Source organism: Myotis daubentonii, chromosome 4 (genome assembly GCF_963259705.1).
Source record: "Myotis daubentonii chromosome 4, mMyoDau2.1, whole genome shotgun sequence".
Taxonomy (NCBI): domain Eukaryota; kingdom Metazoa; phylum Chordata; class Mammalia; order Chiroptera; family Vespertilionidae; genus Myotis; species Myotis daubentonii.
Window position 1 is genome coordinate 72,508,497 of NC_081843.1, and position 24,999 is coordinate 72,533,495.

The following is a 24,999-nucleotide window of genomic DNA, read 5'->3' on the forward strand; positions in this document are numbered from 1 at the left end:
GTGATTTACTCCCTTAGAAATATGGCCACAATTTTGCCTTTTTGAAACACACAAAGGCCAAGGGAGGGAAATGGTTAGCATCTTTCCTTGAATGACATAATTACAGCAAAGCTGGCAATGATGCAGGATGCAGACCAAAAAAACCCAGTGCTTAGCTGTTAGTTTTATTATTTTCTAAATAACTCCCTCAAAATTCAGTAACGGAAGGCATCTGCTCTGCAAGAACAAGCAGAATATCAAATACATGTCCTTGTTCTGATCCAACCATTCATTTCTCCGAGGCAAATGAGAAAATTGAGTCAGCAATTACATTGAGCCCCCAAAACTTCCCAGTGAGAGAGCTGGACAGGCCCCGAATGTCCACGGGAAGAACAGGAAAGCTAAGAATAACAGTGTCAGCAGATCGAGACCTATAAAGAGAAGAAACCATGCCAGCATGGTGGGAGCAAAGAAGCATTTCCTTCTGGCCTGTTCACTTTTAATCAAGTTCCATGCAAACAGCTTTGTCTACAGGACGAGTGGGAGAGCTGGTTCCAAACAAATGCTAAAATTGGGAGCACTTTCAGCCTACAGGCAGACAATTTTCAAACCAAGAACACAGAAACAGACACCAGTGACGAGGGCCCTTCAGTGATGCTCGGGGTAGGCTGCACAGCCGAGGCCCAAGTGAATGCTGACTGGGCGAGGGACCCCATTCAGTGAGCTCCTGCCCTGGGCTCTCTCTTCTTGCCGGCCATTGCTTTGATCTTTATTGAGACTCCACCATTGGATGGAGTCTGGATGTGAGCTGGGCTGATATTTGTGCTTTTTAGAAGAATGCAGGGTAAAAGAAGGTGGGGCTGCCTGCTAGCAAGAAAGGAGAGCATGAATGAATGCTGGGTTAGCCCGGAACAGCTTGAAGGACCGGGTTCACAGCTCACAGTGTCACTCATTTTTAGAGATATTTTCTATTTCTCTTATTTCCCTTCTTGTCATTTGAAGTTCTCTTGCTAGGAATTATGGCAAGGCCGGCATTATAACTGCAATGACAATAAAGCTGGACAAATGTCACTAGCATTTTTCAAAGAGCGCACCCTGAAACTGTATAGCTGGACCGCAGTGAGAGAGACCCCTGCCTCGGTATGGACCTAATGGGGGGAGCTGGCATTAGGCAATGAGGCTGTGTAGTGCTGTATCCTGAAGTAAAAAGCAGAAAATGTATAAACAGTTGGCACAGGATTCTTATTCAAGTTTGCCAACTGTTTTAAGTGTTAACATTATGCAAAGCACAAGCAAACATCTTTCAAATGAAAGGCAGATCAGGGTCTCCCTTTTCTTTGCCAATTGGAATTTTCAAGACTAGACAGTAGAGTTAGCACAGCAGCACTCTTGACTTCTACAGCCGTTGCACGCACACGTGAACACATGCGCACACCCACACTCGCGCACACCCACACTCGCACACACCCACACATGCGCACACACCTACTCTGAGCTTGTCTGACTGATGCTGAAGTAGTGTTTCGTCCCTGACTTTCCTAGAACTACTTATGACCCAATTTAACCATATGCCAATGCAAAATAAAATTAAAACTAAGCCTGTAATTCCTTGGTTTCAGCATTCAGAAAAACAACAAAGAGCCCCCTGACCCCCAGAATTACTTCCAAGCTTCCTACTCACAGTGTTTTCTTGATAAGGACCCACAGGATAAATTGTTCTCAAGTCTCAGTATAAAAAAGATGTGCCCGCACATCAATCTATCTTAGGTTTCAATAGGAATCATGTAACTGATTACATCCAGAACCAAAATCAGGGCAACTCTGGGAACTGCAGAAGACCACACAGTATTCATTTGTCCACTAACCATACACTTAGCCTCCCACAGTTTTTTTTTCATTGCCTGATTTCCTTGTCTATTTTATTTATTTTTTAATTTTTAATTTTTTTAGCTCTTGAAGGTAATCTTTTTTAATGTGTAGATTATTGCTACATAGTTGTTTAATTATTTTGCTGGCATGAATTCTCTGTACACTTGTTCATATATATTTTAAGAAAGGCAAATTTTCAGAGAAAAGATAACATAAAATTAATAAGTAGCTTCTAGATCCCTTCCTATGAGAAGGGTAAATGAGGAGCTCCTTGGAGAAATGACATTTGCTAAAACTGTGTTGTCCAAAACAGTGACTATTAAAGTAAAATTAATTAAAATTCAATAGAAGTATCAATTAAGTTGCTGTGTTACACTAGCAACTTTTTAAAAAAAATCTTTATTGGTATTTTATTTTTAATCCAGTTGTATCACATGCCTATTAGAACAGCCACCTTAAATATTTTTAAGAACAAAATGGGAAGTAAATATATTAAAAGTCACCAGAAGACAGCTACAGAAATGGGGGGCAGCGGGTGTGGGAATAAAGATGCACAGAAGTGGCCAAGAACAAAGTGCTTAATGAAAGTGCTGGGGGCAGTCATGGTAAAAGTGAGAGAGAAGGGGGTGAGTGTGTGGGTGGGCAGGGGCACTGACACCTCTGGAGTAGAGGCTGGCTCTAATGCACCTTATTCAGGGCCATTTGGCTCGCCTAGACACAATCCTGAACTTCCCCTCACCCTAGTGACAGGAGCTCTGCATTTAGCCAGGACCTGGCACATCAAAGTGACATTTCTAACCCATGAACCATGTGGATAAACTAACCCTTGACAATCTAACTGCAAATCACTTGTTTTGAGGAAATCCAGTGATGAACAGAGGCATCAAGCCCTCAAGTTCAGCTATTTCTGTAATGCGAGAGAGAACCCAATAATTTTGCCACACTGTTATTCATGGCTCTCCCCATCGAAGGCCCCTGGTCATAAATGATTGATGGTGCCACATGACAAGCTCTCTAGTCACCACTGGCTGTGCCCACAATGATCCCACCTATGTCCAGCATCTGTACTGATGAGTCTTTGCAGCCTTTGCCGGTGTCCTTCCCCAAGAGCTTGATCTAGTTATTTCTCATTTATCTTGGTTTCCCTGAGTCTAACTTGCTCCAGAGAAAAAACCACTGATTCCAACTAGTGACCATACCTCCCTCCGTCCTAGAGTCAGCTGAGCAGGCTTTCTGATATGGCACTGGGTCATCACCATAAACTCTGGGCTTGGGCTTTGAAAACTAGAACTAGGGAACTCGGTGACTAATGCAAATAAATAAATAAATCTGTGTATAACAAATTAAAGCAGCGATTTTCAACTTTTTTCATCTCATGTCACACAAAGTAATTACTAAAATTCTGCGGCACACCAGAAAATATATTTTCAGCTGATCTGACAAAAAAGTTATCAATCTGATTCATTCACACCAGTCAGCTATGGTTGTGATGGCTGTTGTCATTTTTTATTTGATACTCTAAGGGGGAAAAGGTCAGTGCCCCTGACTAAATAGTCAGGTATTGCATGTTTTAAAAATTCTTGTGGCACACCTGTTGAAAATCACTGAGTCAAAGTAAAAGTATTAATTATGGTGGGCAATGGGAAGCTTAATTGAGGACCGCTACAACTATGACACATATTAGACTAAAATGCAAAAAGAAATAGATTTTTCTTTGGCTTCTCTATTAAAGAAAAATGAATATCGATATATTAGGCCCTAGGCCAATTAAAAGAAAATCTCTGGGAAATTACAAAAAAGAGGAAAAATTCTTACCACGCACCCATTAAGATGGAAATTATCAAAAGAACAGCAAATAATAAGTGTTGGCAAGGATGCAGAGAAATTGGAACTCTGTGCACCATTGGTAGGAATGTAAAATGGTGCAGCCACTATGGGAAATATATGGACGTTCCTCAAAAAATTAAAAATTGAATCACCATATGATCCAGCAATCTCACTTCTGGGTAGATATCCAAAAGAACTGAAGGCAGGATCTCAAAGATGTATTTACACCCCCCTATTCACTGCAGCATTATTCACTATAGGCAAAAGATGGAAGCAACCCAAATGTCTGTCAGGGAAGAACAGGTAAAGAAAAGATTATATATATATCCTATCTAATAAAAGCGAAACATGGTAATTGGCTATGACCGCTACCCTTCCCATTGGCTAATCAGGGCGATATGCAAATTAACTGTCAGCCAAGATGGCGGCCAGCAGCCAGGCAGCTTGAAACTAACATGAGGCTTGCTTGCTTCAGTGACGGAGGACTCCAACATTCCCCGCCTGCCGCTGCAGGCCTCTGAGCTGGCAGTTTGAAACATAGTAACAAAAATAGAAGCTAAACAAAACCCCAGAAACCAGCTTTCAGCTAGCCGGGATCTCAGATCTGGAGTTGATACAGAGTTTCGATTGTAGAACCTAAACAAACCAAATACCTGCTTTCAGGAGCGGAGGCCTAAGAGCTGGAGCCTCAGAGCTAAAGCTGGCTCAGAATAAAAAAAAAAAGAAAGAAAAAAAGGAGCAGTTGGGAGCTTCAGTCCCAGCCTGAAAACAGCCCTCAGCCCCTCACCCAGACTGGCCAGGCATCCCAGTGGGGACCCCCACCTGAAGGGTGTGTGACCAGCTGCAAACAGCCATCATCCCCTCACCCAGGCTGGCCAGGCACCCCAGTGGGAACCCCCACCCTGATTCAGGACACCCTTCAGGGCAAACCAGCTGGCCCCCACCCATGCACCAGGCCTCTATTCTATATAGTAAAAGGGTAATATGCCTCCCAGCACCGGGATCGGTGGTCTCCTGGCACCGGGATCAGCATGACAGGGGGCAGCACCCAAACCCCCTGATCGCCCTGTGGCTCTGTGTGTGACAGGGGGCGGGGCCACAACCTCCCTATCGGCCCTGCTCTGTTTGTGACAGGGGAAGGCACCCCAACCCCCTGATCAGCCCTGCTCTGTGCCTGATAGGGGGGAGCTCCCCAACCTCCTGATCGCCCTGCGGCTCTGTGTGTGACAGGGTGCAGCGCCCCAACCACCTGATCGGCCCTGCTCTGTGTGTGACAGGGTGCAGCGCCCCAATTCCCCAATCAGCCCTGCTCTGAGCCCGACCAGGGGCTGCACCTAGGGATTAGGCCTGCCCTCTGCCACCAGGGAGCAGGCCTAAGCCAGCAGGTCGTTATCTCCCGAGGGGTCCCAGACTGCGAGAGGGCACAGGCCTGGCTGAGGGACCCTCCCTCCTCCCAAGTGCACAAATTTTTGTGCAACGGGCCTGTAGTATATATATATATGATGGAATGTTATTCATCTTTAAAATAAAGGGAACTTCTGGCACATGCTGCAACATGGATGAACTTTGAGACATGATGCTAAATGAAATAAGCCAGCCACAAAAAGACAAATACTGTATGATTCCATTTACATGAGGTATCTAAAGTAATTAAGCTCTAAAAACAGAAAACAGATGGTTGTTCCCAGGGGCTGGGGGGAGAGAGAAATGGAGCACTGTTCAATGGGTATAGAGTTTCAGTTTTGCAAGAGGAAGAAGTTCTGGAGATTAGTTGCAGGACAGTGTGACTATACTTCATGATACTGAATTATACGCTTAAAAATGGTTTACATGGTAAAGAAGAACAAGAAGAACAAAAAAGAGAAGAATGATTTTTTAGGAGAATTGTGTGTGTGTTTTAAGTTGCCTTAATACTAGAAAGCCCTAGAAGACTAGCAACAGGGTCTGCTCTGCAGGGCTGCACATGGCATCAGAATTGGACAAAAGCTGCCCCTTCTGTCCCAGCTGGTGTGTCTCAGTGGTTGCGCATCGACCTATGAACCAGAAGGTCACGCTTCCATTCCCAGTCAGGGCACAGGGCACATGCCTGGATTGCGGGCTCAATCCCTGGTGGGGGGCATGCAGGAAGTAGCTGATACATGATTCTTATCATTGATGTTTCTATCTCTCCTTCTACCTTTCTTTTTTATATATTCTATCTAATAAAAGAGAAACATGGTAATTAGCGTACGACCGCTACCCTTCCCATTGGCTAATCAGGGAAATATGCAAATTAACTGCCAACCAAGATGGCGGCTGGCAGCCAGGCAGCTTGAAACTAACATGAGGCTTGCTTGCTTCAGGGACGGAGGACTCCAACATCCCCGCCTGCCACTGCAGGCCTCTGAGCTAAAACTCTAAGCAACTATGTTACAAATACAGAAGCTAAACAAAACCCCAGAAACCTGCTTTAGTCTGCTGGGCTTCAGCCAGCAGGATCGCAACATTGTTTCAAATACAGAAGGTAAACAAAGGCCAGAAACCTGCTTTCAGCAGTGGAGGCCTAAGAGCTGGAGCCAAGCCTCAAAGCTAAAGCTGGCCCAGAATAAAAAAAAAAAAAAAAAAAAAAGAGAGAGAAAAGGAATGGTTGGGAGCTTCAGTCACCCGCCAGCCTGAAAACAGCCCTCAGCCCCTCACCCAGACTGGCCCGGCACCCCAGTGGGGGCCCCCACCCTGAAGGGTGTGTGACCAGCTGCAAACAGCCATCATCCCCTCACCCAGGCTGGCCAGGCACCCCAGTGGGGACCCCCACCCTGATCCAGGACACCCTTCAGGGCAAACCAGCCGGCACCCACCTGTGCACCAGGCCTCTATTCTATATAGTAAAAGGGTAATATGCCTCCCAGCACTAGGATCAGTGGCCGCGAGGCCTCCCGGCACCGGGATCAGCAGAGCCATGAGGCCTCCCGGCACTGGGATCAGTGTGACGGGGGCAGCGCCCAAACCCCCTGATCGCCCTGCGGCTCTGTGTGTGACAGAGTCCGGGGCCCCAACCCGCTGATCGGCCCTGCTCTGTGTGTGACAGGGTAGAGCCATAACCTCCCCATCAGCCCTGCCCTGAGTGTGACAGTGGTGGCGCCCCAACCCCCTGATCGGCCCTGCTCTGTGGGTGATAAAGAGCGGCGCCCCAACCCCCACCCCACGGGCCCTGCTCTGTGTGTGATGGGGTAGAGCCATAACCTCCCCATCGGCCCTGCCCTGAGTGTGACAGTGGCGGCGCCCCAACCCCCTGATCCGCCCTGCTCTGTGTATGATAGGGGGCGGTGCCCCAACTCCCCTATCGGCCCTACTCTGTGTGTGACAGGGGGGAGCTCCTCAACCCCCTGATGGGCCCTGCTCTGTGCGTGACAGGGTACAGAGCCCCAACCCCCTTGATGGGCCCTGCTCTGTGAGTGACAGGGGGCAGCGCCCCACCCCCCTGATTGGCCCTGCTCTGTGGGTGACAGGGGGTGGCACCGCAACCTCCCCATTGACCCTGCCTTGAGTGTGACAGGGGGTGGTGCCCCAACCCTCCAATCGGCCTTACCCTGAGCGTGACTGAGGGTGGCATCACAACCTCCCAATCCGCCCTGCTCTGTGCATGACAGGGGGCGGCGCCCCAACTCTCCAATCGGCCTTGCTCTGAGCCCGACCAGGGGCTGCACCTAGGGATTGGGCCTGCCCTCTGCCACCCGGGAGCAGGCCTAAGGCAGCAGGTCGTTATCTCCCGAGGGGTCCCAGACTGCGAGAGGGCACAGGCCGGGCTGAGGGACCCCTCCTTCCCCCCCGAGTGCACAAATTTTTGTGCACCGGGCCTCTAGTATATATATATATATATATATGCCTAAGTGACCATTACGACCGGTCAACCAAATGACCAGTTGACTGATCAGTATGACACGCACTGACCACCAGGGGGCAGACACTAAATGCAGGAGCTGCCCCCTGGTGGTCAATGCGCTTCCACAGCCAACCTCCTGCAGCCAGCCAATCTCCCGCAGTCCCTCCCCCTGGCCAGGTGGCCCAGATCATCCCCGATCACCAGCCAGGCTCAGGGACCCCACCTGTGCACAAATTCATGCACTGAGGCTCTAGTATATATATAAAAGCTGTCCCTTCAGAAGCAATGATGTCTCCTGCCCTCAAAAATGGCTTTCACCAGTTGGGTTTAACAATAGCCCTTTGCTCATATGTTCACCCATTTCCAACCCACTTATCCATTCTTCTGGCTCATGTCAGTGACATGTCCTGATTCTACTCAACTGGACATGATCTCCTGTGCTTTTCAGCCTCCAGAGCACTCTGTCTACATCTCCTGTACTACCTGCCCTTCCAGTTATGTGATGTCTATCTTCTCCACATAACTGGAGTGTAAGGGGCCAGGGCACCATCTTATCTACCACCATGGACACTGTGGCACAACAACTGGCACAGAGAAGGCGAAGCAATGACTCTTGAACACACCTGCCATGTTCTAATTCCAGCCCCAGAGGCAATCAAACCACAGCCTCAGAGCCACAAATGTCTGACACTCACATGCTTATTCCTGAAGCTCTTCGAATTCAAAATAACACATGAATCTACTAGACTTATCTTCAGATTTCTCCTCCTCTATTTACTGCAATCCCATAAAGGAGTGGAAAGAACTCCCCACATTCTGGGAAACTCCTGTCGTTCTCAGGGCACCTGCCGCAGAGGGGGGCTGAGAAAGCCTTCCTAAGTCATCCTATTTGTGGAGGTGCCCAGGCACAGGTGCTGGATCAAACCCCACGGGCGCTTGTCAGCTTGTGTTCTGCCTCATTATCCCTGAGAAGAATCCATCATGATTCTGCTGAAAATTGTTGTTCTAATGACTTTTTAATTATCTTCCTCCTTTCCTCCGCCTTAGTTGCTAACTTGTCAATTTAATTAAAGAATTTCTTATTTAAAGGGTTCTACTTTTGATGATGACAACCACTCCAGTTAAAATTCCATTAAGTACTACACTCAGGAAGCTTATATTAATGATCGGAGCTAGAAAGTACATAGAAGCTTCAAGCAGATAGACAAGCAGGGGTCTCTGCTTCCATCTGGGTGATCCTCCTTGAAATTTGGACACATTGTCTGATTAACTGCCCAATTTTTATTTTGTTATCAGGAAGTAAATCAGTTATTATACAGCAAAAAAAAAAATAAAGCTGTTTGCTAATTTGGCTGTGAAACCTTTTTTTGTTTACATTACAGACATACTGGATTTACTGACGCAACAAGGGTCACCTCCTCCAACCCCTATCTACACTGTACCATGCTGAGGAAGGTAAGGCGATACCCCATAGACCCTCAAACAGTTCACTGAGAGTTTTCCTTGATACATTCATTTAACAAAAATTTACTACCTGCCAGGCACTGGCCAAGGCACTGACTGTACAGAGGTGAACACGATAGATAAGGATGCTAACCTCACGGAGCTTAGATGGGGAAAGACTGTCCAGGCAGAGGGAAGAACAGATGCCAAGGCCTGAGGCAGCAATGATTGAGATGTTTCTGAGACACAAAAAGGAAATCAATGTGACTAGAGCCTAGTAGATGAGGGAGCAGAGCAGGAGCAGAGGTTGAGAGGGAGATAGTATCCAAGTCTGATAAGCTCTGAAGGCCCTGGCAGGGAGAATGTACTTTAAGTGTGATAGGAAGGCTTTAGAGAACTTAATCAGAAAACAAATAATCGAATCTACCTTTTTTTTAAAATTTTACTATTTTTTTTAATCTACCTTTTTAAAAACCATTTTGGGTGCCAAGGACAATAAACGCTGTCTCAGATTTGATTTTTCTTCCCATATCTCTGCTGTAACATGGAGTGTTGCCTTGGTAACTAAACTGAAGAAACCATCTTCATGCTTCCAGGCTAAAGCATCCTTTGCAGGGGAGGCTGGAAGCAGTACAGGTGCTTAAGGCAGACACTGCAGAAGAAGGCTCTAAGCGCCAAATTCATGGTGAAGGTGCCCCCAACCTACCTCTATGCAGAGTATCATGCTAGGTAGGCTCTTTATCCAACCAGCCTTCATCATATTTCATGAAGAACCTTCCAGTAATACCATTCAGATAATGCTATTCTTCCATAGACCACAGTTAGCTTTTACTATAGAAGGCAGTAAGAGAACTAACCTTGATCTCTTTTCCACAAAAGCTAGAGGGAATTATAGGAGTTTTTCCTTCTAACTACTCATTGCATACATTCTACATTCTATGCAGAAGTAGGAAAGTCATAAAAAAAGGGAACTAGGGTTCCAGAAGCAACAGTGGGGAAGCAGTTGGCCAGCAAACACGGGGTGTGGCAGCTGGATAATACCTCTTTGAATACTTCGTTTTAGCTTGTTACACAGATCCATGCGGGGGTTATCTACATGCTCTTCTACAGATCCCGGGCTCTGTTCTGGAGAAGAGAGGCTTCTGCTAAGATCCAACGGTACTTTACCAGTGTGCGGCGGTGGGGACGTAGCAGGGCTGTGGGGGGTGGTGGGACTGCTGGACGCCGAGGCGGTGGTCAGGTCCAAGGCTCCTATCCTTGAATTCAAGGGAGAAGTCAAGGACAGCTTTCTGGCCCTCACTGGGGAGGATGTTCTGGACACGGCTCGGGGTGGTGGGGAAGAGAATTTGCGACACAGACGTGGAGATTTGCCATCAACCAGATGTTCACCTCTGCTGTTCTGGCTGGTGGCGAAAAACAATTCCAGTGACCTGGAAATATGAGCAAAAGCTATTAACAGATTGTAGCCAAGTGAAAATTATTCCCCCGACGTCATTCAAGAACATGTTCCCGACATTAAAAGGCCACAATATCATCGCACGTCTGTTGCTGGGTTTCCTTCATTTCAATGCCACCTGTATTCCACACACTTGCCAAAGGAACACAGACACTTTTTAGGCCATGTCTAATCCCCTGCTACTAAACTGTGGTCTAAAGACAAGAAATACAGACTCAGGCTCTACTCCAGACCTGCAATCAGAGCCTGCAATTGCACAACATATTAAAGTTTGTGCATATTCAAGTTTGAAAAACATAACTGTAAAAAAAAAAAATAGAAACGCCTCAAATAACGGAGTTAGCTTCCAAGTAATCACAGAGCAAGCCAAGGCCAGCTGGGGACTATAGGATTCTCACATTCTTCCCTCGAGACCTATCTGAGACCTCTACTCACCCCCTTCTACTGTTCTAAGGCAAGACAATACCCTCAGGGCAGCTCTGCAGAGCCGGGCTGCTCACCTGCGGGAGGGGAGACCCAGGAACCAGGAGGCCACACTTCCATGAGAGGCAAACCCCGGGCCTACCTGACCGGGATGGAAGTAAAAGGCCTCTTGTATATGTCGGAAAGCTTCGCCAGCACCTGGGCTGCCGTTGTGAAAATACGATAGGTGTGCAGAAAGGTGTTGAGGAAATCGATACTGAGAAACCGCAAGTCCGTCAGCCGCTCCAAGAGGCGCTCCACGCTGGCATAACGGATCTGGGGCACTTTGCAGGAGTTGAGTGTTTTACTGAAGCAAATGTCGATGTCGTCTTTATGAAGACGGGCATCAGACCTGCGCACAAAGCAGGAGCGTGAGAACAAACCCAGGACACATGTCTCTCGACCACGGAGTGTTTACACTTGGGTAAGGGCCTCCCACCGCATTTGATAAAAGATGTTGATATGACACATTACAGAAAACAAGGCAGGCCTTAAAAGCATCGACTATGCCATTATAATTTAGGAAGGTCAGAAGTGATTGTGGAGAAGATAATAATCATTCATTCATGTTGTGGATTCCTTCTGTAGGGGAGGAAAAATAATTTCCCTCTGCCCTTCTGAGCTCTTGGCTGAGACCCCGGTAATAATGGACAGATTAGCAAGAGAAAAACAAACAATTTTATTAACATGGATACCTGGGAATTACCCAAGAAGAAACGAGTAACTCTCTGAGGTGGCTTAGATTTAGGATGAAACATCATCTTAACAGGGAAAGGGGAGGAGGAATGGCAGTCACTTAAAGAAGAGTAAATGACTTGGGGGGAAGATGAATGGGTTTCTAGAAGAATAGATGGGAGATAAAATAGTGTGTGACAGTGTGTCTGGGAGTGGTATTGACGTCTAGCCTCCTCTCCTGTGATAAGGGTGAATCCTCTCTGCTTGATGAAACTCCCTGGGAAGGGATTTATGACAATTAAGTACCTTTTGGAGGATCTGTCTTTAGGCAGATAAAGGGAGTTTAGAGAAAGGCTCTTCTGGCATCAGCTGTTTTTCAAGTTCCTATTGCTCAAAATAACCAATATAACTAAGTGGCATATTTTGAGGTGGCATAATCTGCTACCCTTACCTTCTCTCTAGTTCAATCATGTTTTATTAAGAAAATGAGGCCAACAGGCCTATTTAGGAGGGGTCTTGCTTATGCCCTTAAATCAGAATATCAAAAATGCCCTTAAAAACTAATGGATGGCATTCTCCCCACAGAGGGGTTAGGGGAGGGGAAGAGACAGATATCACTGCTATGTGTGGTGTTTTTTTTTTTTCTCACTTCTAATTTTGTGCATTTGTGTTTCCCCTTATTTCTTGACTAGACTGACTAATAGATGATAATATAAGGAATCTTCCCCTCTAGAATTGGCTCTTTACCAATTCTACTATTTTTCTATATTTTAATTTATTAATGTCTGTTCTGATCTTATTTCCTTCCTACACTTTCCTTGCAGTTTATTTTGTCATTCTTTAACATCTTGAACTGAACACTTAGTTCACCCCATTCTTCCTGGATTATTAATGCATTTAAGGCAATCTGTTTTATGAGTACAGTTTAATCCATAAGTTGTGTAAAAGGCTTTCTTTTCACTATTTTGCAGTATTAAAAATGTCTTCATATTTTTTAAAGTAAAATGGGCAAAGGGGGTCAATTGTGTGGTGATGGGTAGTAACTAGACTTATGGTGCATCATTTTGTAGTGTATACAAATATCAAATTATAATGTATACTGGAAACTAATATAATGTTATATACCAATTTTACCTCAATAAAAAAAGTAATGGGTGAAACATCGGCTGTGAACCCTTGTAGAGGTTGCTGCAAGGCTCTGCTCCTTCTCATCTTATGAAACCGCCCCTCTGGTTGCTCCTCAACCTGACTGGGCTGATCGATCCACTGGGAGCCTGTGGAGAGCAGACTGAGGAGAGGACTTGCAGCAGCCCTCAAGTCCCTCTGCCTCGCGCAGAGCCCTCAGCCAGCCGTGTGCATTTGCAAGAAGGGCAAAGGAGGCCCGCAGAGAAGCAAAGTTGGTAAGAGGAAAAACGTCGAAGCAGAGGTTGAATCCCAGTGGGGCTCAGAGAAATGCCCCTCTTTGCCAGGACTGCCCTGAGCTTTCACATTCCCTTCTCAGATCCTGTGTTCCCTTTCCTTGCAGCATCTCAGAGCAGGCGGTCAATGAGCCCTGGGTTTCACCACTTGATTAAAGGATATGCTACAGGGCCAGTGATGTTCAATGAGGTAATTGCTTGCCAAGAGTCAGTTGGCTTGTTGTGTGAGTGCCCTTAATTATCCCTTTCAGCACTTCGAGGGGTTTCAAATTATATATTTATTTTCTTTGGGATAAAAAGGAATCAATAGCTTTCTTAGCTTGCTCTTGGAAACTTCCCACCCCAAAGTAAGCTCAGTGCAGGTGGAAGGATTTCCTTTGCAGGCCTGAAATGGCATTTTAAATGAGCTGCTCGGCCCTGCTGAGGAATTGACTAAGGGAGGGCTGCTAGTTTCAGTCTCATTACTGATCTTGAAAATGCACATGCACATCTTTGGGGATTCTTGAAAACGGCATGGCTCTTTTTTCCACTCACTATGTGAGCCTCAACCAACTATACTTTTCTGGTTCTTAGTTTTCTCACTTGTGAAAAAGACCTTAGAGACTTTCATGAATCAGCCTGTCTAAAGGTGCCTGACTGAGGTAATCACTTTTTCTCCCACGTTTTCCACCAAAGAACTCTATTTTCTAGGAAGGTTGAGGTTAACTACTATTAAAGGAAAGCAAGCCTCAACCTATATACATAAATGTAAAATACCACTTAAAGGGATATTTTCACCTAATAGATGTCACGATCTTGCATTTTAATTGTACTTTGAGATTTGTATCTTTTTTAAAATATGTTTCTATTGATTTTTTTAGAGACCGAGGAAGGATGAAGGATAGAGAAATAGAAACATTGATGAGAGAGAAACATCACCGATTGGCTGCCTCCTGCACGCCCTCCACAGGGGATCAAGCCTGAAACCCAGACATGTGCCCTGAGCAAGAATCTTGGTTCCTGGGTCGATGTTCAACCGCTGAGCTACACTGGCTGGGTAGATTTGCATCTTTTGACTATAATTACTTTAATCAAAACACTAGGAGGATAAAATATGTTGTAGCCAACATGAAATTGAAATAAAACTGACTAATTACACCACTGTCCTTCAAAATTGTAATCACATTCATTTTAAGTAAAGAAAAGAAATTGAATATTATGAAATTATTTAATTTTCTTTTATTATTGAACAAGGTCTTTATTTCCTAAGGGACTCCCAAGAACGATATAATGTGGTTACTTAAGCCTTTTATGATAATAACTCCTTTTTGGTAAACACTTAAAAATATTAAAACATCAAACTCATATCACCTATTATAATTAGGAAGTTTTCAAAGGAAGTGAGTGCCTGCAAAGTGATGTCATGTCAGTAACAAGATACAATGAAGATAGGATAACTTTTTTAACTCTGAAAAATGTCATTCTCTCCCCGCCCCGGCCCCATGGTGTACTGCCAAGGAGATGCACAGAGAGGCCAGAATACAGAATTTAGGGCAAAAGAGGGCCGTGGAGGAGACTGTCATAAGAAATAGAAATTACAAAATCACCCCCCTTTGTCTGATTGAGGAGAGCCAGGCTCAATGAGGCAGGGAAAATAGAAGAAAGAAATATATTAAATACATGAAACTTCCTTGGTTATAATTCTAGTATAGTACAGATGGCATCAAAATAGGTGTGCCTCTATCAGAAAATCCTTACAGCTCAAGATACAGGTTTCTGTCCTTACAGGAGAATGGTTCCTACTCGTTCAAGTGTCACCTCTGTACCCAAAGGCAGGAAAGTCTTGATCTGTATGGGAAATAGTTACACAAACAAGCGTGGACATGGACGCTGGTCAAACTGCCTTCATAGGGGACAGAAGATGCATTTGGGTACCAGCCATAACCGGTCAGGCGCAAAACTGAAGTTTTATCTGTATTAATTTTTTAAAGTCAACAAAATATGTAAATAGTGGGTATGCAGCTGCTCTGGGGTTTAGGCTACCATGTCCAACTGACATATTCTCATTCTAAAGCAGTTTGGACTTTCATGACTGTCTAACCTTTAAGAGAGTACTTTTTAAACAAATAACAATAGCAGATATTATATTGTGCAATATAAAAATAAGAATCCCATGAGTAGAAAATTAATAATAAAATTCTAACCCAATAATGTGAATTATAAAACTAAGTCTAAATTTGGACCTTTTGACTTAATAGTCCATGTTTGGTTTTAATCTCAGCATCACATATTTTTAACTGATCTGGTTCTAAAAAGACTATACTAAACTAAAAACCTAGAAAACTGAACACTAAAGGAATCTTTGCCCTAGAGCAGGGGTGGGCAAACTTTTTGACTCGAGGGCCGCAATGGGTTCTTAAACTGGGCTGGAGGGCAGGAACAAAAGCATGGATGGAGTGTTTGTGTGAACTAATATAAATTCAAAGTAAACATCATTACATAAAAGGGCACGGTCTTTTTTTTTTTTTTTTTCTTTTTTTTTAGTTTTATTCATTTCAAACTGGCCGGATCCGGCCCGTGGGCCATAGTTTGCCCACGGCTGCCCTAGAGTTTAAAAATAATCCTACCGCAAATATTTTTAAGCTTGACTTGTAATTTAAAATACTATCATTCTTTCATCATTTTTTTCTATAGTAATTATGACACTAGTATACTGTACTCTGCCTTCATCTAATACAATATTTAATATTTTAAAATTTTTACCATTAGAATCATGCTAATTAGAGCTACTACCTATGAAGAGGAAAGTTAATGTTATTTATTGCCTTAGCAAAAATAGCTCAGACCCCAACAGAGTCCACAAAAAAAGGGATAGAAGACGAACATTTTTTAATTTTAAAATTAAAATTAAAATGCTCTTATAAATACATTTTATTCTTAAAATTTGGAATGAAAATACCCAAAAGAATGAGATTAACAAATTGGTCAGCTACAAATTCCCAAAACAATTTCTGAATTTAGAAAGACAAAAGTACTTAGAGGTGAAAGCATTAATACAGAGAGCTATGGCACATAGCTATTGATATAGTTTCTCTTTTTAAATGGCAGTTTCCCTATTGATCACTCGAAATTATAGGATTTACTTTGTTAAGAAAACAGAGAGCAGGCTGGCAGCTCTGGGAAACAGCCCCTAGGACAGGTCCATGCACAGGCAGTGGGTAGATGGTACCATGGAACAGCCATATGATTCCTATTAGGTGTTTTTGAAATCTAAACATACTTCTATAACCAAATCTGAGGGATAAGATTCACACCCACTGGGAAGACACCAAAGCATCTGCCATACCTTGACCCAACCTCTGACCTTGGACACATCTGGCTGTCACAACTTCTTATACTGAACTTGAAAATCTCAGTAAGTTTTCCTGAGTGAAGGCATATGTCACAGTGTGAAAAACAATGTTTCTATGCTGTGAGTCAATAAACTATACGTCTGAAAAGCCATTCTGATAGTCTTATTTATATTAGCATGTCATGAATTATCATTTTACTGACAAGAAACATTCACAATATGAAGCAGAATGCTACTGAAGCAATATTTTATTCATGGTTTCACATTCTCTACCAATTTGATCTTGATTAAAATGCAAGGGAAAGTATTACACCACTTACTTAATCATATGTGGCACAGTGACTTTGGAATTCTCTTCAAACACTATAGTCATTAAACCATTACACCGTATATTGTCCACACACTGTGAAATTAAAAAATAGACAATTACAACCCACATGAAAACCTAGGCAGATCATATATTCCCAGAATTTTTATAGCCACAAGACAATTTAGTTTCTCATCTCTCTCTCTCTCTCTCTCCCTCCCTCCCTTCTCTCATTCCCCCCCCCCCAGACACAGACACACACACACACACACACACACACACACGCATGTGTGCGCGCACAGGTGCACGCACAGTGGCAGGTAAACATTACACATTGATGGACAGATTCAATGTCTAGATACCAAAACTGTGTGCCTGGTCAATACCTGAGGGTAGGTATAAGGACTATGTTTTCCTGCAATGTGTTTCCCAAGGTTTCTGACCACACGTCACATTGTCACAGTTCTCTGGCAGGTGCGGCACTTACTGAGAGGTTTAGTACGTTCTCATGGGACTCCCTCTGCTGTGTTCATTCTCTGCCCTACGGGTGGTGTGTGGCAGGCAGAGGAGATATGGTGGCTTCCTTAGAATAAATTATCTTCCCTTTCACTAGCAAGCTCTGTGCCTGCTTCCCGGTGTTTTGTTTGTTTGTTTTTTGCCAATAAATTCCCACATTTTACTAGTTTCTGTTGGTACCATGTTGGTTTGGTGAGGATGCATGGTGTAATTTCTCCTGTTTGTGGCATACATCAAACTCTGTTCATCTTTTTCTCTTTTCTTTCTAAAAGAAACGTATGCTAATTTTCTCTGCCTTCTGTATTTTATATGTATGCTTTATCAATTAAAAATTTCTCTCTGTGCCCTAACTGGTTTGGCTCAGCGGATACAGCATCAGCCTGTGGACTCAAGGGTCCCAGGTTCGATTCTGGTCAAGGACATGTACCTTGGTTGCGGGCACATCCCCAGTAGAGGGTGTGCAGGAGGCAGCTGATCAATGTTTCTCTCTCATCGATGTTTCTAACTCGCTATCCCTCTCCCTTTCTACCTGTAAAAAAATCAATAAAATGTATATTTTTTTAAATTTCTCTTTGCAATTATTTTGGGTTAGAGAGGATTTATTTTGAATTATACATATTCCCTTTGGGGGGAAAGCAGAAAATACAAAAGATTTAAACAATTTTAAAATCAGAAATTACTTCTAGTAACTAAAACACCATGTGGGGCTTTATGACTGCAATTAAATGGTGTGGAGATGCTGATTGCCTAGTAACTTCACATAGATCATCAACTAAGAGTTCACCCTAAACCCCAACATCTAATGAAAGAGTGAATATGCATATAAGAAACTTCAGATCACTGCCATCACTTGACTATTCAGTCTATTTAGTATATCAGCCATATTCATATTTGTTTTTTCCTTAAAAAAATTGTTCCCTCGTGTCTCATGCCATTATTTCAATGACCAGGTACAGAGGATGCCAACTCTGGAAATAAAATAGAATATTTTTAAGTCCTCTTCAGTTCACTTCCTTACACTACAGCACCTTGAAACAATATAGGTCTTTTGTAAAAGCAAAGTGATGTAACATGAACTTTCAAAAAGCTCGTACACATGTGTGTGCGTGTGTGTGTGTGCACGCACGCAAGTGAGCACACTTTTTACTGGCAGGAGTGGTAAATACTCATGATCACATAAGCATGTATTTGGTAGTGTTGGAGAGAAGAGTTTGTGCCTTGAGAAAATGAATTCAATTCACTCATTCAAGAAATACATGAAAATAAGCAAAGTGTCGCTTATCTTTAAGGGCAACGTTGAACCTACGTGAACTACAGTAAACCTTGAGATTACGAGGATAACAAGAGCAGATTCCTGGGCCATGGATACACTAGTTCAGCAGTGATGACTCTAAGTAGGCTGGGGCTGGGAACAGTGTGTTCACAAAAGCCCCAGGCAATTGTGATGCAGCTGGTCCTTGACAGTGACTTCTCCAGCAGGGTTTTTGAGGGGTTTGCTTCGGGCAATATCTATTCAAAGGTCAGTAGTCTACTATGTCATCATGTTTTTTACCTTATTAATACATCTAGGTAGAGGGAAGAAAGGTTAGATTAAGTTTTACTCTTTTAATTCACCTTCTTGTTAGAATAGAAAATTTCCTATTGATTCCAGAGAAACTATTTTAAGGAAAAAAAAGCATGTCAGCATGCTACAAATTAGTCTATATTTTGACACATCTGCCCAAATCGAAAAGCTCAGAGGTGAATTTTAATTCTGCATTTTAGTTAATACCCATAATTATAGAAAAATGTGTTTAAGACACCATTATTGTATGACAGTAAGACAAGCACAAATGAATGCACTATATTGAAATGAATGGTCAAATCTCCAGTCTCAAGGTTTTTCTTTTCTATAAATAGATGAAAAAGGGAATAATTATTGGTCAAGACCATTAGCCACTTGTGAGTTTTGTTGGAGGCGTCAAGGGTTAATAATGGCCTTACTGGTGTAGCTAAAAGTGCAAGTAATCATTGAAGCAATTGTAACTTCTAAAAATTACAGCTTTAGAGACGGAGGCCTGGCTTAGCCTACAGTTTTGAACAGAGTGTTTTGTGTGAAACTGGGATTGTGTCAATACCCTGGAGCCACTTGATTATCTAAAATCATAGCCACGTGTGCTTAATGGAACACGATAGCCTAGCACAGTGACTTCAAATCAATTCACAAAAATATTAAGATTTAGCAAAATAAAGGATGACAAATAAAAAGACAAAATAATAGAAAACATAGTCGAAATAGGAATTGAAAGAAAATGTTCATTTCCCTAGTCTCTAAGGAGAGCTAAAATGAATAAATGTCCATTTGGCATGAATGGACAAGACATAGAAATAGTGGGAAATGTTCATCTCATTGATAATTACAGACATGTAAACTAAAACCAGTAGAAAGCAATACCGCTTTTCCATTAAATAGGAAAATATGATAAATGTGGCAGGACTTAAAAGAAAGCTGCATAGATCCCTTACTGATGATGAAGTGAAATGAAGAGTTATATATTTCTTGAAGCATTTTGGTAGTCTGTTGAGTCATGAATTATGAAATCATGAAAGTGATCAGGGACCTGTACCAGCCTCACCTACTGTGGGAAAGATACACAGCCAGGGATCTTGGAAGGGAAAAAACTTTTCAAAGATGTTTAGCACCACAGCCTTTATTAATACCAAAACCAGGAAACTGCCCATACGATATGCCAAATATTTGAAAAAAATCTAAAAAAGTGGTACATTAATGTGGTAGAATATACCTATATATACAAATACATATTCTGATATATATATTTTGACATATATATTAGAAGACACCAATATGAAGAATTTGCATATCTATAGAAAGACGTATATGAGGCAAAAAGCAAAAATTATACATATGTACATTGAGAGCCAAACTGTAAAATTATTTCTCTATAGCAAGACTGTGGAGGATTTAGAGATGGAAACAGTTGATTTTCAGGGTAAAGGTTTTCTAATTTAATTGTACTATAATGATCTTGGAGCTTGTTAAACCTTGGGGGTATCTGGAATGGGGGTTCAGGAATCTGCATTTTTAAAAAGCCTCCAGGTAATCCTAACAGAGTGATCTGTGGCAATACTTTGATAAACATTTATTTAGTGTTCTGGGTGTTGGAAGTAATTTTCAGTTCCCTTTTGTGTCCATATTTTTACATACACTAGTACATCATAAAATATTAAACAGTACATTTTAAGCATTCAATAGATTCAACTTATTAATAATGAATATGTCCAGAGACATACTTGGGAGACCGGCAAATTCCATCCATGTATGTATAGCACATAATTTCCCCCAGAAAATGAAAATGCTTTAACCAGAGAACAAAGCCAGTTGAGATGCAGGCTGCTGGGCAGCAGGCCAGGCTCAGTCATCAGTGGAGCACTCCCTCCCTACCACTTACCGTTCAAACCCCACATCAGGACAATCACGAAGTATCGCAGGACACGCATTAGTAGCAGTTGACAAGTGACCACTCCCTCCTGGATATGTTTTATTCGTTGACCTCTAGGACACCATGCCCTCTTAGCTATCCTCCGACTGCACTGGGGGGTTCCTTCTTAGTCCTCTTTGATGTTCTCCCTGATCTCTCAATGGGGCCATGGACCTCTTCTCATTTCTATCTAGTTATTATTCCCTGGGTGATCTCAACAGTTTCACAGCCTGAACTACCACCTAAATGGCAGAGCCTGGACCTAAACACTGAACTTCCATATCTCATTGCTTACTTAACAACTCCACTTAACAACTTCCTTTGTTTCTTTTTCCCTCGCTCACATTCTACTCAGCCACGCTGACTTTCATGCCATTACTCAATATATGCAGTGTCCTCCTGGTCTGGAGTTTTTGAAATGGCTGTTCCCTCTGTGTGGAATAACTTTACCTTCACCACATATCTACATGTTACTTCTATCACCTGCTAAAGTTGTTGTTTAGATGTCATCTTCAGAATGAGATGACTACGATTGAAAAATTATACCAACCCACACACCTCCCATAGCCCAATCACCTTCTTACCCTGCCCAATCACCCTCTAACATAAACAGTATGTAGCCCTAGCTGGTTTGGCTCAGTGGATAGGGTGTTGGCCTGAGGACTGAAGGGTCCCAGGTTCCATTCCAGTCAAGGGCACATGCCCGGGTTGCGAGCTTGATCCCCAGTAAGGGGTGTGCAGGAGGCAGCCAATTAATGATTCTCTCTCATCATTGATGTTTCTATCTCTCTCTCCCTCTCTCTCTTCCAATCTGATATCAATAAAAATATTTTTTTAAATAAAATTAAAAAAATAGTGTGTAGTTATTCATTATGTTTACTGCTCAATTCAGTCTTCCTTACATTAGACTATAAGCTACACAAGCAGGGGAATTGTTTGTCATCATTGCCTCTTTTGTGCATGATATATCACAAGTACCTAAACAGTGGCTGGCATATAGCATCACTGAATAAGTTTATTTGCTGAATGAGTGCAATCCTAAGTGTCAGGGCCACATAATATCAAGGCTCTACTTACTAAACAAAGTAATTTCATTTAATGATGTTATCACCCCTCAAAAAGATACAACTTTCAGTCAGTGTCCTTCTCCAGTTCAATTGTAGATATATTCAAATGCAATTTCACATCCTAATCATAGCAAATTGGAGAAATAGGAGGAAGTTGTACATTTCTGCCACAAGATGTATCTAAGTCAAGAGTCTCACTTGAATGCTTGTGGCAGGCAAAGCATTGAGTACCTATCTTTAAAGAACCATTCACGCACCCCAAGGGCCTTCTCTTTTGATAATGCCTCACCAGGCACCCTAAGGTCACTTGAAGCTATTATCAACTGTGTATTGTAGGAGCCCCAGGTACATCAGAAGCTAGAAGCTAGAAGCAACCAGAAAAACACCTTTGCCTACTGCTATTCTCCCCATTCTTCCTACTCCCCTTGGCTTCATAACACTCACAAAGTTTTGTTGCATTACGTTGTCTACTTCCTTTTGTTCCTTACTAGCCTGCCTGTCTTCTTGACAACATGGCACCTACACAACACCTGGCAGCACATGGTGATAGCATGACAAACATTCACAGAACCAGTGAATGATTCAGAGTGTCTTCAGGTCAGAGATGCATTACAAACAGAAACTAAAGTATTAATAGAACACAGAGTTAATGAAAGCATTAATAAATCACCACAAGGATGTAATTAAGCAAATATAGAAGATCTCACATTTTCATTCCTTCGTTAGCCAAAAAAGTACCTTCACTTCTAGCTATTCACCATCAAAGTAGTTGTGGGCGTATATAAGTAAAAATCCAGCACTCCTATAAAGAATGTTTAGAGTGCTAATAAAAGACCTGGATTACATTTGAGTCCTGACTCAACACAGTTATATAACTTTGGACAAACATTTACCCTTCCAAATCTCAGGTTTCTCACCTGTGAAATGGGAATAATATTGCTGTTTACCTTCAGTACACTGTTGTAAGGGTCAAATGAGACTAAGTCTGAAAAATTTCTTTGATGTATAAAAATAATTCTTTTTCACATTTATTCTCTTTCTACTTTCCTTCAGTTTTCAGTTACTCAGAAAAAAGCACTTAAAGAACTATTGTATAATTCAGATTTTTACTTAAGTCTTATATAATAAGTATTATGAACTCTTCAGGGAAAAAGAGGCTAAAGAATCTGTACTATATGTCTTTTCCATTTGCCCAATCTTCCTTGAGTTAACAACTTTAAAGATAATTATCAAGCCTTCTTTTAATATTTTCCTTACACAATCATTTTTCTCCTGTATTGGTTAATGGAGTGAAGAGCTTGGGTATAAAAATGCCCAAGTCCAATCCCAACTAATTTTTTTATGTCTTTATTGTTGAAAGTATTACCTATGTCCCCCTGTTCTCCCCATTGCCCCATGATAGCCTGCCCTGCCCCACCCCCACTTCAGGCTTCCACCACCCTATTTTCTGTGTCCATGGGTTATGCATATATGCATACAAGTTCTTTGATTGATCTCTCCCCACCCACCCACCAACCCACCCCTGCCTTCCCTCTAAGATTCGACAGTCTGTTCCATGCTTCTATGTCTCTAGGTCAGTGATGGTGAATCTTTTGAGCTCGGCGTGTCAGCATTTTGAAAAACCCTAACTTAACTCTGGTGCTGTGTCACATATTGAAATTTTTTTATATTTACAACCATAGTAAAACAAAGACTTATATTTTTGATATTTATTTTATATATTTAAATGCCATTTAACCAACAAAAATCAACCAAAAAAATGAGTTCGCATGTCACCTCTGACACACGTGTCAGAGGTTCGCCATCACTGCTCTAGGTCTATTTTGTTCAACAGGTTTTTTTGTTCACTAGATTCCACATATGAGTGAGATCATGTGATACTTGTCTTTCTCTGAACGGCTTATTTTACTTAGCATAATACTCTCCAGGTCCCTCCATGCTGTCTCAAAGGTTAAGAGATTCTTCTTTTTCACTGCTGCATAGTATTCCATGGTACAAATCTACCACAGCTTTTTTATCTACTTATCTACTGATGGTCACTTGGGCTGTTTCCAGATCTTAGCTATTGTAAATTGTGCTGCTATGAACATAGGGGTGCATACATTCTTTCTGATTGGAGCTTTGGGTTTCTTAGGATATATTTCTAGAAGTGGGATCATTGGGTCAAATGGCAGTTCCATATTTAACCTTTTGAGGAAACTCCCTACTGTTTTCCATAATTGTTGCACCAGTCTGCATCCCCACCAGCAGTGTACTAGGATTCCCTTTTCTCCACATCCTTGTCAGCACAATCATGACTAATTTTGACATATTTCCAAATCCTGAATAAATATAACAATTATCTAACTGGATATTGCTGATAAAGGAAAAATAAGCAAATTTGTTTCCTATTATTTTCCATATGGAATACAGGAGCTCATTTTCAGATTCCACACTACAGACAGTATCTTGACTGATGCAATTCCTTCCTTTGTGATTTCTCGCTATAGCCCTTATTAGCTGATTTTGTGTTTCTCACCATTTTCCTACTTCAGAAACAAATAAGAAAAAAAAAAAAATCCATGGGGTCACTGGAGATTAACAGGGATATTTTAACTCCATTCAACACTAGTGATTACATTTAAAGATTGTACAAAATGCCCAGGATCTAAAATGCAATTGCTACATTTCATGTAAATTTCAACCATAACAAGAAAAACAAACAATGAATGATTCTAGCATATCAAGATACATAGTGGTAATATACAGCAACTAGATGCACTTTTTAAATAAAAATAAATTAACTCTAATAAATCCTCTCCAAAAGTTAATGTTGTGAAATGTAAAAACAAAACAAGAAAATAAACTATGGCAAACGCCACTTGCTTACCTGACTAATGTCGCTCATCCAGGCAGCTTTCTCCTGGCGTGAAGGTGCTAGCAAGACTACAGTGAAAGGGGCGGCACCAGGGGGTTCCACCACTATTTTAAAGTCCAGGTGTCCAAACACTTGCCCAGAACCTTTGGCTTCAACACACATAAACCAAACAATCAGATGTGAATGCAAAATCTGAGTAATAGCTGCTTTCACGTAGTTCTAGTAATACGATCAGTGTCCAAGTTCAGAATCTCATTTCAGCGATATGGCACTCCTCCAGCATCGGGGAGGCTTTGCTAAGCTCATAAGCAGGTAAACAAGCTGAGGTCAGCAGGTTACTCAGGGCTACAATCCTGGTCTCCTTCTCATTTCATGGCTTGTTTTGTTTTGTGTTTTAATTTCCGTAATCTAGAGAGTTCTAACGCTCTAATATAATTCCTTTCTCCTCTGCCTG

The 24,999-nt window shown here is 42.3% G+C and overlaps 1 protein-coding gene across 3 annotated transcripts in view; it reads right to left on the reverse strand.

The window, feature by feature from the left end:
• The window catches only part of RASGRF2 (Ras protein specific guanine nucleotide releasing factor 2), a 190,902-nt gene that overhangs the window by 71,643 nt on the left and 94,260 nt on the right, over positions 1-24,999 (reverse strand). For 2 of the 3 annotated variants that reach the window (XM_059694194.1, XM_059694193.1), the window contains exons 12-15: positions 24,558-24,694; positions 16,640-16,722; positions 10,999-11,247; positions 10,019-10,407 (exon numbers count right to left, since the gene is read on the reverse strand). In XM_059694194.1, coding sequence (XP_059550177.1) covers positions 10,019-10,407; positions 10,999-11,247; positions 16,640-16,722; positions 24,558-24,694 — 858 coding nt within the window. The remainder of the gene's footprint in view (positions 1-10,018; positions 10,408-10,998; positions 11,248-16,639; positions 16,723-24,557; positions 24,695-24,999) is intronic. The other variant, XM_059694195.1, reaches the window with a different exon arrangement.